General features: G+C 39.6%; 1 protein-coding gene across 10 annotated transcripts in view; it reads left to right on the top strand.

Annotated features, from left to right (window-relative positions):
• The window catches only part of LOC148879364 (fusarinine C esterase sidJ-like), a 96,670-nt gene that overhangs the window by 67,918 nt on the left and 15,026 nt on the right, over window positions 1-13,726 (top strand). For 7 of the 10 annotated variants that reach the window (XM_088960883.1, XM_088960886.1, XM_088960888.1 and 4 more), the window contains exon 6: window positions 5,888-6,028. The exons of the other annotated variants lie outside the window; for them this stretch is intronic. In XM_088960883.1, coding sequence (XP_088817009.1) covers window positions 5,888-6,028 — 141 coding nt within the window. The remainder of the gene's footprint in view (window positions 1-5,887; window positions 6,029-13,726) is intronic. 10 annotated transcript variants of the gene reach the window in all.

Here is a 13,726-nt window from a genome sequence, read left to right as displayed (position 1 = left end):
ATCATGCCCAACTTGTCACACAAATCTTTGTGCCGCACATGATGAAGACCTTTGGTGAAGATATCTGCAAGTTGCTCTTCTGAATTGACATATGGTGTCCACACTTCTCCACTTTCAAGTTTCTCTCTGATAAAATGCTTGTCTACTTCAATGTGTTTCGTCCTATCATGCAGAATTGGATTAGCAGCAATGTTGATGGCAACTTTATTGTCACAGTAGAGTGACGTAGGATTGCTTACTGCGAAACCCAGTTCACCTAACAGATTTCTTATCCACATGATTTCTGCAACCCCTTGAGCCATCGCTCTATACTCTGCTTCAGCACTGGATCTAGCCCCCACACTTTGTTTTTTGCTTCTCCATGTGACAAGGTTCCTCCTACAAAGGCACAATAACCACTGGTAGACTTTCGGTCATTGACTGCTCTTGCCCAATCTGAATCAGTATATATTTCCACTTTTAAGTGACTGTGTTTTTGGAACAACAAACCAGCTCCAGGAAACTTCTTGAGATATCTCAAGATCCTCTCTGCAGCCTCAAAGTGAGTTGTCATCGGGCTGTGCATGAATTGACTAAGGACACCCACTGCATAGGCAATATCAGGCCTGGTCATAGACAAATACAGAAGTCTCCCCACGAGTTTTTGGAATATCTTTACATCTTTCAAAAGCCCTCCTTGACTGTCTCCCAGATGGTGATTAGGTTCAATAGGTGAATCAGATGGTTTTACCCCCAACTTGCCTGTATCTTCTAGTAGATGTAGTACATACTTCTGTTGGGAAATAAAGATGCCCTTGTGAGAGTGAGCAACTTCAATTCCAAGAAAGTATCGTAAGGGGCCTAGATCCTTCACCTCAAATTTAGTGGCTAAGAATTTTTTTAGTCTCTGGATTTCAGCCTCCCAATCTCCTGTGATCACTATGTCATCCACATACACAATAAGAGCTGCAATTTTACCTTCACCTCTTTTTACAAACAGGGTATGATCTGACTGGCATTGTTTGAATCCCATTTGTTGGACTGCTAAATGGAACTTACTAAACCAAGCCCGAGGTGATTGTTTCAACCCATATAGGGACTTTTTCAACCTGCACAAAACCCTAGGGGTTGGGTCATGTACACCTCTTCCAAATCACCATTCAAGAAGGAATTCTTGATGTCCAATTGGTGAAGATCCAATCAAGATTTGCTGCCAAGGAAAGGAGAATCCGGATGGAGTTCGTCTTCGCTACTGGAGCAAAAGTCTCTGCATAGTCCACTCCATATACCTGTGTGAAGCCTCTTGCTACCAGTCTAGCCTCGTACCTTTCAACAGTTTCATCAGCTTTGTATTTCACTTTGAACACCCACTTGCACCCCACTGGTTCCTTCCCCTCAGGAAGATCTACCAACTCCCATGTACCATTTTTGTGTAAGGCATCAATTTCTTCCTACATTGCATCTGTCCATTCAGGTTTTGACAAAACTTTTGCCACGGTCTGAGGGATGGGAACACTATCCACAGAGGAGAGGAACGCACGGTACGAAGGTGAAACATGCTCATAGGACACAAAGTTAGAGATAGGATGATTAGTGGTACAAGATCTAACACCCTTTCTCTTAGCAATAGGAATATTAAGATCATTGGGGACATGTGAATCAACATTTAAAGGAGCAATGGGAGCAAGTGCACCTGGCTGATGAGACGGATCTGCCTTGGGTGAATCCGATGATGTTGATTGCATAGTGTCTGGCTCCACGGCTCTTGAACTTTGCTGGCTCTTATGGCGACGATGGAAAACCCGGAACAGAGGAGGATCGGGTAAAGGAGGTAGTTGAATCTGAGTCGTCGCCTGTTTCTCCTCAACCCTATTCTCCCCCTGAGGAGAAACCGAGAAGAACGGTTGACTCTCAAAGAATGAGACATCAATGGAAACATAGTACTTGCGGGCAATGGGATCATAGCAACGATACCCCTTTCGAGATGAGGGGTAACCAAGAAAAACACAAGGAATAGCCCGAGGGTCAAGTTTACCACGAGTAGGTGATAGGTTGTGGACAAAGCAATTACACCCAAAAACACGCATCGGAATGGTGGACAGCGGGGCTGTAGGGAACAGGAGCTGATGTGGGGCCTTATACTCTAGTAGCCGAGAGGGCATGCGATTGATGATATATGTCGCACACAATACTGCATCCATCCAGAACTGTTTTGGCACATTCATATGAATCAGCAAGACACGAGCAACTTCGAGAAGGTGACGATTTTTTCGTTTAGCCACACCATTTTGTTGGGGTGTCCTGGCACAAGAGCTTCGCTGAAGTGACCCACTCGAAGCAAAGAACTTTGTGAGATCACTATGGAAATATTCCTTTGCATTGTCCGACTGGAAAATATGAATTTCCGTTTGGAACTGAGTGAACACCATGCGTTGAAAATCTTTCACAATTTGTGGCACTTCATCTCGAGATCGCATAGGGTAAACCCAAGTGTATCGAGAATAATCATCAATCAAAGTAACAAAATACTTATAGCTAGCCGCAGTAGGTAGAATAACAGGGCCCCAAACATCAAAATAAACAATATGAAATGGAAATTCAGATCTTTTATTTCTTAAAGGTAAAGAACTTCTACAATGCTTACTCAACTGACAAGTTTGACACTGTAACTAGCTCACTAACAAGGATTCAAACAACTTTGGGAACATAACTTTTAACGACTCAAAAGAAAGATGACCTAAACGACTATGCCATAAATAGGCCTGACTCTCACTCGACGAACTTGTGGACTCAGTCGCCACTAGACCAGCATTATTCTCCAACACGTAGAGACCATCCACCATGCTTCCTCTACCAATCGTCTTCCCCGAGGTCAAATCCTGAAACACACAACAAGACGGAAAAAAGGTGATTGAGCAGTTCAAAGAGTGAGCAATACTACTAATGGACAACAAATTAATAGGTAATTTCGGAACATGCAGGACAGTAGGAAGAGTAAGGCCAAGTGGGAGAGATATGGTGCCTCGGCCAGCTATGGTAGAAAAAGAACCATCAGCCAATCTCACCTTATCTCTCCCAGAGAGAAGGTTATATGTTTGGAACAAATTTGACTTACCGGTCATGTGATTTGAGGCTCCGGAGTCAATAATCCAAGGTGAATCAGTAGTATGAGATGACACATGGAAGGCTATGGCATTACCTGATGTAGAGGCAAATGAGGTAGGGGTAGGCCCAGAATCCACCTGGCGGAGAGTCGTACCATACAATTCCAAATGTTCACGGAAGGAGTAGATAATATCTTCCTTAGGGTCAGAACCGGGATGTCTTTTAATCAACTCTCTTTTAATCAGCACTCCCGCTCTGATACCATCTTGACAGTGTAGCCGGCCAGAGATAGGTGGAAGAGGAGAGAAGAGAAGAGAAGAGAAGAGAGGAGAGAAGAGAGAAGGTTTGCAATGTAACAGTACTAGCGGCGCCAGGGTTTATTTTACTATATATAGGGCGACAGAAATAACAAGGGAAAAGACCCTTGTGCCCCTGAGTACAATAACAGACATAACAGAAATAAAGAAACGAAATAAAAAACACTTATTTAGCCAAACAGGCCCTTACAACTGCAACTAAGTTATTTTAACATTATTCCAACAATGGTCTTAAACAATCTCTTAGAGCTTGGGTTGAGAGATTCAGAGCTGCCCTTGTTTCTTGGGTGACTTTTCTAATTGTTTATGTTGATTACATTGTGGTTATTGGTAATGACACCCAGGAAGTGATTAAGCTCAAAAGGTTTTGTTAAAGTCAACTAAAGAGGGATATTTTAGTCTTTTCCATCTAAGTAATGTGTTAGTTATATGTCTCATACATATGCAGGAGCATTTCTTTGTATATTGTTTTGTTAAATTTAAATAGATGGTCGACTGGGTTAGACTCTTGGTCTTCTCAGTTCGACACTTCTCTCTTCTTCTCTCCCTTCTTCTCTATTTTCTTTCTTTGCTCTCAGTTCAACTGAATAACTTCCACATGGTATCAGAGTGCCACTGATAAAGGACGACTACAGCCTTCTATCGTCAACTCTTTTCCCTCCCTCTTCTCTTTTTTTCTTTTTTTTTTTTTGTTGTGAGCAATCTAGAGTAGAAGACTGCGACAAAATGTAGATATCTACGGCAACCCTTAGGGTTTCGGTGGCTTGACTTCTGGTGAACAGAAGTCAAAGTGAACAAATGTAGATATCTACGGCAACAGTTTGAGTGAACAGAAAAAAAAAAGAAAAACAATTTTTTTTTGTGGACTATTGTCACCATGCATGACAGCCGTGGTGGTCTGAACCCTCTAATGAGCAGTTTCAAGAGGGATTTTCTATGGTTATAAAACTGTCTGTTCGCATTACAGTAGTGTTCAAAGTGAACAAATGTATGCTAGGGCAAGTTCGTGGTAATTATAAGTGTGTTGGTGTGGTAGTTGGACAATAGTAGTTGCTACGTTTGGAACTGAATTCTTTTTTTTTTCCTTTTTTTTTTTTGTGATGGGCAGAACCAGCTTCGTATATTGAAATGGCATTGATGGGTGATGCAAGTGGTGACCAGAAATTGAGTGTGATGATCTCCTGTAATTTTTTAAGTGTGCAGATGACATCCATCAAACTCAATGGTGAAAGCTATGTTCCGTGGGCTATGTTAGTGGAAGTGTTTCTAAAGGCTAAGAAGAAAGTGAAACATGTACGGGAGGAGAAACCTAGTGTTGAATCCCTGGGTTTTAAAGATTGGGAGCAAGAGAATGCTCAAATCATGACGTGGTTTTGGAACAGTATGGAGCCTAAAATCAGTGTTAACTTTATGATTTTAGATACAACAAAGGATATATGGGAACATGCCAAGAAACTCTATTCTGGACACGACAACACTACAAGGGTTTATTAGCTTTATCAGGAATACTTTAGTTTGTAGCAAGGAAATCAGACTCTTGAAGAATATTATGCCAGTATGAAAAATCTACGGAATGAACTTAATGTCTATCATCCCTTAACTCTAGATGTCAAAATTCAGCAGCAACAAAGGGAACAAATAGATGTTACACGATTCTTGATGGGGTTGAAAGCAGAGTATGAACTTGTTAGAGCATAGATATTGGGAGGGTCTGCTCTCCCTACTCTAAAAGAAGTGTTTGCCCATCTCCGTAGGATATCTCTTAGCCCCACAGTGAGTAACATACCTTCCGACAAATCAACAATTGTCGGCACTCAAGGTGGTTCTTATGGTCACAGAGGAGGTGGTCGTATAGTTAAGGGAGGTCATGGTAACCCTATGGGTGGTTGTAGCAGTGGAGGTCATGATTCAGGGGAAGTCCATGGCAAAGGAAGGAGGAGCACTACTAGGAAATGCATACATTGTAGGAGATAAGGACACGCAGTTAACTTCTGTTATGATTTACATGGCCCACCACCCACATGGGCTAATCATGCAACTATTGGTGGTGGTGAAGTTAGTGATACTCAACCCGTTGATCGAACATCTTCTATAGTCACAACTACTTCTGGGAAGGAGGTGATGAGTATGAGAAATTCCTTCAAGCCACTTTACATCAGAATACTGCCACCCTTGCTCATTTAGGTATAGCTTGCCTAGCATTCAAACCTTCACTTTGGATAATTGACTCTGGAGCCTCTAATCACGTGACCGAGACTCCAGGTGTGTTTTCCTCCATTTCTCCAACCTCCACATCAAATAATGTTACCCTTGCTAATGGATGTACTTCCCCATTTACAGTGTTGGTAATGTTAACACAACATCTCTTTCTTTGTCTTCTGCTTTATATGTTCCCAAGTTTCCTTTTAATCTTATGTTTGTTAGTAAACTAACCAAATCCCTCAATTGTTCTATCACATTTTGCCCCTTCCTCTTGTGTTTTTCAGGATCTAACGACGGAGAAGAAGATTAGTGGAGGTCATGAAGCTAGCGGATTGTATTACCTTGACGGAGGTGGTCCTACAGTTGCACTTCAAACCTCTTTGACTCCTCTTCAATGGCATTGTAGACTCGGCCATCCAATCAAAGTTGGGTCTTATAATGGGTTATACATATTTTGTTATCTTTGTTGATGACTGTTCAAGAATGACATGGATTTATTTAATGAAAGAAAGAAGTGAATTATTTTCCATTTTCCAAAAGTTTCATGCTGAAGTGCATACATAATTTGGTGTTTCACTTAAAATTCTTCGTTTCGACAATGGTAGAGAGTATTTTCTTTCTTCATTTCAGCAATACTTGGAACAACATGGTATTATTCATCAGACATCTTGTGCCCACACCCCTCAACTAAATGGGGTAGTTGAGAGGAAGAACCAACATCTACCTGACTCCTAGGATCTTCGGGTATGTGTGCTTTGTTCAGAATCTTGGTCCTGGTCTAGACAAGTTGGACGCTCGCTCCATTAAATGTATCTTCCTTGGCTACTCTAGGACCCAGAAAGGGTATAAATGCTACAATCCTATTACTCAAAAACCCTTTGTCCTGATGTTACATTTTTTGAATTGGTGCCATACTTCTCTAGCCTTGATACCCCTCCTACTCGGCAAGCACTTGATTGAGTGAATTATGTTGCACGAGAATTTATTAAAATTTTTGCACCAACATAATTTTGGCATGCCTAGTGGGACCCCATTTTCCTTTTCATCTCTGACTTAGAGTATAGAACAAAAGGAAAAAAAAAGGATGTGTAAATCTTATATTAATATTATCTACTTATAGGATGAAATATCTCAGACATGGCACCTAAAGTGGTTGTCTACTACCACAAACTTCCTACAAGGCAACATTTACTGTGGCCGTGAATCCTCTTGCTGTTGCTACTATGTCTTCTGTTACTTAGGTGGAGAAAAAGATCAAGAAAAAGAAAAAAAGGAAGGTCACTAAGACCCTCTCCTGTGATGAAAAGTTTACATGTTCAAGCCATGTTCAACTCTGCCCGGAAGGCAGGTTTCAAGCCACCCAAGGCAAATTCCTCCAAAAAGATTGCTTCGTCAATCTTGAATATCACAAAATCAATGGCTAAAGCAAGGGCTAAGATTATTTACCCTACCCAAATCATGGTAGGAACCATTCCAGTGAATCTTTTGATTCCTCCTACAACATCAGTCATGATGGTGACTATTTCTGAAGAAAAATCTACTCTTCAAACTTTCAATGAGGCTATAGGAGAAAAGGCAATAAATGTTCCTTCATCTACAAAAGTGAAGCCCCAAGTAATTAAACTCGGAAATTCAAGTGGAAAAAGTTCTTCATCTTGTGGAAAGAAAATTATTTGTAATCAAAAGCCTTCAACTAGAATTGAAGGATCTTTAAAACAGTCTTCAATTCCTGTTCATAAGCCTAGATCCAAGAGGCCTCCAAAGGCTAAAAAGCTACAAAGTAGCACTCTCATTTCCCTTGCTGATTTTGCTGCAGAAAGATCAAAGAAAGCAAATTAGAAATGGAAGCTAGAAAATGGGCTTTTATTTCTGGATACATGTTTGCTGAACAGGCAAATTTTTACTTTGCACTAGGGGCATATACTATGCCCAATGAAGAACTTAAGCCTTATAAAGGCCCTATCACTAGACCAAGAGCTCGATTTTTGCAAAGTTCTGAAGACATGTCAAGTTCAAGTTTGACCGTTGAGTCTGCCACTTCCAAAGTTAAACTAATCCAAGAAGATCATAAATCTTCAATTCAAGAAGATGAATCTGTGGATAAAATTACTTAACAATTGCAAGGAATTGCTATGTCCTTAAGAGAAGACCAAGAGCCATCTCCTGTGACAGTCATGATGACTGGTACTTCAAGTTTAGAAGAGCAAATTCAAGAGATTCAATGAAAGATGCAGAAAAGGATGCAGAAATTACATCTTTGGCTGCTCAGTTGGCGGCTTAAGCAAGCACATTTGCTAGAGAGTCGTCTCAACAAGCGTCAACTTCTGCTCCTGCTCAAATAAATCTAAAGACACTTATTGTAGAGGGAATAAAGGAATTCCAAGCATCTCTCACACCACCTGTCCTTGGTTACAGGAAACCATATCCTGCCCATTATGATACACTCCCATTTCCTTCAGGATATCAAAAGCCCAACTTTGAGAAATTTGATGGAATAAATGGGTCTCCTCATGAACATTTTGCCCATTTCTATTCTGCATGTGGTGAATCAACAATGTTTGAATCAACAATTTCCTCTTTAAAAGGAACAGCTTTTACCTAGTACACACAATTAGCACCAGGATCAATCATCACATGGGAAATTATCAACGTGCTTTCTTAGCACAGTTTGTGAGCTCTAAGAGGAAATTATCAATTACAAACTTGGCTGAAACGAAACAAAGGCCAAATAAAAATGTAAATGAATTCATTACACGATGGAGAAATATGAATCTTCGGTGTGTTGAACAGTTAAAGGAAACTTCAACAGTACAAATGTGCGCTAACAATCTCTTGCCAGAGAATGCTACCTTTGTAAGCACAGTAGAACCTCAATCATTTGATGCATTGGTTTTTAAAGCCAGCAATGTGGAAAGACAATTTGCCAGGCAAAAGACTGTGGCATGCAAGCCCAATCCTCCTTCAGAAACAAAAAAGGATGGAAAAAAGCCCGTAGGCAAAGGAGAGGTCATGCCATAAGAAGAAAAAGGAGTTCATGTATGGCATGCATACCTTTTGATGATGAAGACTTATAGCTTGGGACGAAATATCACAACCGCCCTTTGTATGTATCAGGAGTAATAGGTGATACTCCCATCAATAGAGTTCTCCTAGATTGTGGATCTGCTGTTAACCTTCTACCCTTGAAAACTTTATTGGTTATAGGTATGACACCTCGCCAATTATCCTCCTCATGTTTGACCATTCAAGGGTTTAATCAAGAGGGGCAGAAAGCAATGGGTACCATTGCTCTGAAGATTGAAATTAGGGAGCTATATTCCAATGCTTTGTTTCATGTTATTGATGCAGATACTTCGTATAATGTCCTTTTAGGACATCCATGGTTACACCAATATGTAGTTGTCCCATCAAGACTTAATCAATGCTTTAAGTTTAGTAAAGATGGAGAGGTAAAAAAGGTGGTTGCTGATACTGATCCATTTCAAGGAGAAGAAGTACGTTATGCGGATGCTAAATTTTATAAATCTGTTAATTTTTGTTCTTTCCCTTCTTCAAAGGAAGAAGTTAAAGAGAATGCTGACTTCAAGAATGCAAAGAACCATCAACTTCAAAAACCAAGATTGTTGTATCATTGCAGAAGGAAGTCAAAGGGAAGCAAAAACCTCAAGTTGATTCAAAACCTAAAGCTACCTTTAGGTACATTCCAAAAAGCCAAAGGAAATTAGGGCAAAAGGCTCTTACATCATTGCAAGAGATTACAATGGCGACATTGATGACAAGTTACACTTGTCCACTTAGGAAGATTGATCAATCCATTCCATATACTCAATTTATTGTGTCAACTTCCCTCCCAAAAAATGGAAGAAAGAATAAAAGGTTAGTTCTCCAAAAGTTCAAGCCATTGAGTCACTACAATAATCCTACATGTAGTGATGCAGCATCGACCTCAGCAATCCCTATGTTTACAGAACGCGAAAAGGCTATTTTCAGCTAAGAGGAGATAAAGCCACAAGTCTCTGTGTTCAAACGACTTAGAGGTTTGAAGAATATATAGAAGAATGAAAAGAAACGAGTCTCTATTTTCAAGAGACTTGTAATTCCAAACCAAAAGGTCAACAAGGTTGTGGAAAAGAAAGAGCAACCCAACATTATCATTAAAAAGTTAGAAGATGGTGGAGAATTCAAAATAGAGGTCAATTACATCTCCACCTAAGAGCATGACTCCTAACATCTGGAGGGTCAAGGTATGAACCCTATTCAAGATTCTAATACTTCAATGGCACTTCAAGGTACAAACCTTAATTGTAATAATTTGCAACAGGTAATGCCTCAAGAGGATATCCCTCAATCAATTAATCTTCTGCATGAAGATGAATAAATAGAAGTTAAAGAGGCTCAACCTGCACCGTTAATGCTTGAAGATGGAGGTCAAGCAACAGTAGATAACCTTCAAGAAATCAACCTCAAAAGTGTTGAAGACCCCAAGCCCATCTTTGTCAATGCTCTACTTACTAGGGAAGAGCTAATAATGTATGAATCCTTACTTAAAGAATACAAAGATGTTTTTGCTTGGGGTTATAAAGACATGTCAGGATTAGATCCTAAAATAGTTGCACATAGATTAGCTATTTCTAAGGATAGACGACCTATAAAACAAGCTCAACGTCACTTCAGACCAGAGCTCACTGTACAAATTGAATAGAGGTTGATAAATTGATAAGTGTCGGTTTTATCAGGGAAGTTAAATATCCTACATGGCTTGCTAATATTGTTCCTGTTAAAAAGAAAATGGACAAGTCTGCATCTGTATAGATTTAGGGATCTTAATGATGCATGTCCAAAAGATGAATTTCCACTACCTATTACAAAATTGCTAGTGGATGCTACTACAGAATTTGAAGCATTGTCCTTCATGGACGACTTTTCAGGTTATAACCAAATTAAGATGGCTCCAGAAGATGAAGAGCTAACTGCTTTTCGAACTCCAAAAGGGATATTTTCTATACAGCTATGCCCTTTGGCTAGAAAAGTACTAGAGCTACATACCAACGAGCCATGACAGTCAAAAGGATTTTCGATGGACTTTGAGAACACCAACGTAAAATGAACCCCTTAAAATGTGCATTTGGGGTAACTTCAGGGAAATTCCTTGGATTTATTGTCCAACATTGAGGGGTTGAAATTGACCCTAAAGCAATATTAGAAATGCCTCCCCCCCCCCTCCGAAATTTGCGAGAATTGAGCAGCTTACAAGGGAGACTTGCTTATATAAGGAGATTCATGTCCAACCTGTCTAGTAGATGAAAACCTTTCTCTAAGTTGATGAGGAAGGATGCACCTTTTATATGGGATGAAGCATGTCAAAATTCTTTTCAAAGCATAAAAAAATATTAGTTAAACCTGCTAGTGCTTACCACACCAATAAAAAGAAAGCCATTAATATTATATATTTTAGCTTCACCAAATTCTCTAGGGGCCCTTTATTATCTGAGTAGAACCTTAGTTGGGGCTGAACACAATTATTCTTCAATTGAAAAGATGTGCTTAGCTTTAGTATTTGTTGTTCAAAGTTACAACATTATTTGCTTGCACATCCAGTTAACTTAATTTCTAAAGTGTGTCCCCTCAAGTATTTGCTCTCTCGGCCAGTTCTAACGGGTAGACTGGCAAAATGATCACTTATTTTATCTGAGTTTGAGATAAAATATGTTCCTTTAAAAGCAATAAAAGGACAAGTTTTAGCTGACTTCTTAGCAGCTCATCCTATGCCGGACAACACTGAGCTTTCAGAAGACCTCCCAGACGAAAGGGTCTTATACATAGAAATTAAAAGACCATGGCAACTCTATTTTGATGAATCTTCTTCAAAACAAGGCACAAGAGCAGGGGTTGTGTTCATCACTCCCATAGGAGAATCAATTTCATATTCTTTCTTCTTCACATCATTATGTTCAAACAATACAGCCAAGTATGAAGCAGTCATTATCGTTTTAGAAATGGCTCAAGAGATGAATATTAAATATTTACAAGTCTTTGGAGATTCTCAATTGGTGGTTAACCAGTTAAATGAATTGTATGGGGTTAAAAATTTAAGTTTAATCCCTTACTTTAACAGAGCTAGAAAGCTGATATCTCAATTCAGCAGCATACAAGTGAGTCACATTCCAAGGTCAGGAAATGACAAGGCTGATGCCTTAGCTAAGTTGGTCGTGTCTCTTAGTTTACCTGAACAAAGACAACTTCAGATTACAGTCGGTGAGAGACATGTTCTTCCCCCCATAAACGAAAGAGTTTGGGAAACTGAGCTTGTGAACTTTGTCACAATTCAGTCCGAAGAAGAAACCTCAAATTGGAGAATGCCCATAATCAATTATCTACAATATAGGCTCATCTCGATAAATCTTAGGAGTACTAATGTACTACGCCAAGCTGAACATTATAGATATATAAATGGCACTTTATATAGAAAATCCATAAATAGAATTCTATTTAAGTGCCTTTCTAGAAATGAAGTCCAACAAGCTCTTTGCGAAATACATGCAGAAGAGTGCGATGTACATCAGAATGTCCCTGAAATGGTAGGACACTTGGAAGAATTGGGATATTTTTGGCCCACTATCATCTTAGATGTGTAGAGACTGATTTATGTCTCTTACATCCTCTTTCCTTTTTTGGCCCTTGGGACTACCCTTTTATGTTGTAACTTGTGTACACTATCTTTTGTTTTATTATTTCTTGTAAGACAAGGACATAACTGTCCTTTCCATAACATTGTATTCTTTCATATATAAGTTAAATATTTCTGGGCATGTGGTTCAAGACAGAACACACCCTTTTCATTCTCAACTCTTTCTTCTCTGATTTGATCCAAGTTGGCATGGTATCAGAGCAGGTTTTTCGATCTGTCCTTGATTGAAATCTATAGATCTGTGAGATCGACCCATCTTCTTCAGTTTTGGATCTCATATGTTGTACTGATCTTCACATCTCTGCTACTATTTCTCTGGAAGATCGCCATCAGTAATAGGGTTTCTTCATTTTCTCTCAATCGGCTACTCCAAACACTGTGAAACTTCACATCTGAAGTTGCTCAAGTCAGATCTATATAGATATATAATTTATTTCTGGTTTGGATTCCTTTTGAAGAGAGTTCTGCCCTTCTTCTTGTTTGACAGTCCAGACAACTTACCTTTTTTGGACTGTTATCAGTTTGAAAACTCTGTGTGACTGGTTTCTTTATTGGATTTTGATTCCTCTCTATGGCATGTGGTTGGCCACACTTATTCCATCGAGTTTTGGACTTTCTTGAACTTTCGGCTGCTCTATTCTCAGTTTTTCTTTGCTTACTTTGCTGAAATGACCATGGAGAAAAGAGATATTCTATCAGTAAAGTTCAATGGAACAAACTATGCCTTCTGGAAATTCCATTTCCAGTTCTATTTTGAAGGAAATGGATTATGGGGATTTGTGGATGGTTCCACAAAACAACCAGATGAGTTTGATTCCAAGGGGCTGAAACAGTGGAAGATCGATAATGCCAAAGTAGTGTCTTGGCTTCATGGATCTGTTGAAACTGAGATTGCTATTCCAATGAGAAGTTATTGAACTGCTAGTGAGATGTTCACCTATATGGAAAAGGTGCACCAATAGTCAGGGTGAGAAGAAAATACAGAAGTACTATGCTGGTTTCGTGAACTTGTGGACGGAGTATGAATTAGTTCACATGGGTGAAAGCACCTCTGCTTGTTGCATCAAAAATCTAAAAGAACACTTTGATAGGAGGAAAATCATGCATTTTCTGATGCCATCTGAGACCTGAATATGAAATTGTAAGGTCCAACATTCTCAGTGGGGCACTCCTCCCACACTTGACACAGTTTTGGGGGAGCTTCTCAAGGAGGAAACTAGACTCATTACTCAATCGACCTTGAGGTCGAAGTCTGATTCAGGAATAGAGACAGCCTTTCTGATGAACAAATCCAAGCCCAAGAAGGGCTTGTCCCGTGTACAATGCTATGAATGCAAGGAATACGAACATGTTGTCTCACACTGTCAGAAGAAAAATTTCTGCACCTACTGCAAATAGCATGGGCATATTATTCCTGAATGTCCTACCAAACCAG

The sequence above is a fragment of the Nelumbo lutea genome, chromosome 1, assembly GCF_056320005.1.
Source record: "Nelumbo lutea isolate HS-2025 chromosome 1, American lotus-T2T, whole genome shotgun sequence".
NCBI lineage: Eukaryota > Viridiplantae > Streptophyta > Magnoliopsida > Proteales > Nelumbonaceae > Nelumbo > Nelumbo lutea.
The sequence above is the reverse complement of the archived record's forward strand: the minus strand, read 5'-3'. Positions and strand labels throughout refer to the sequence as shown.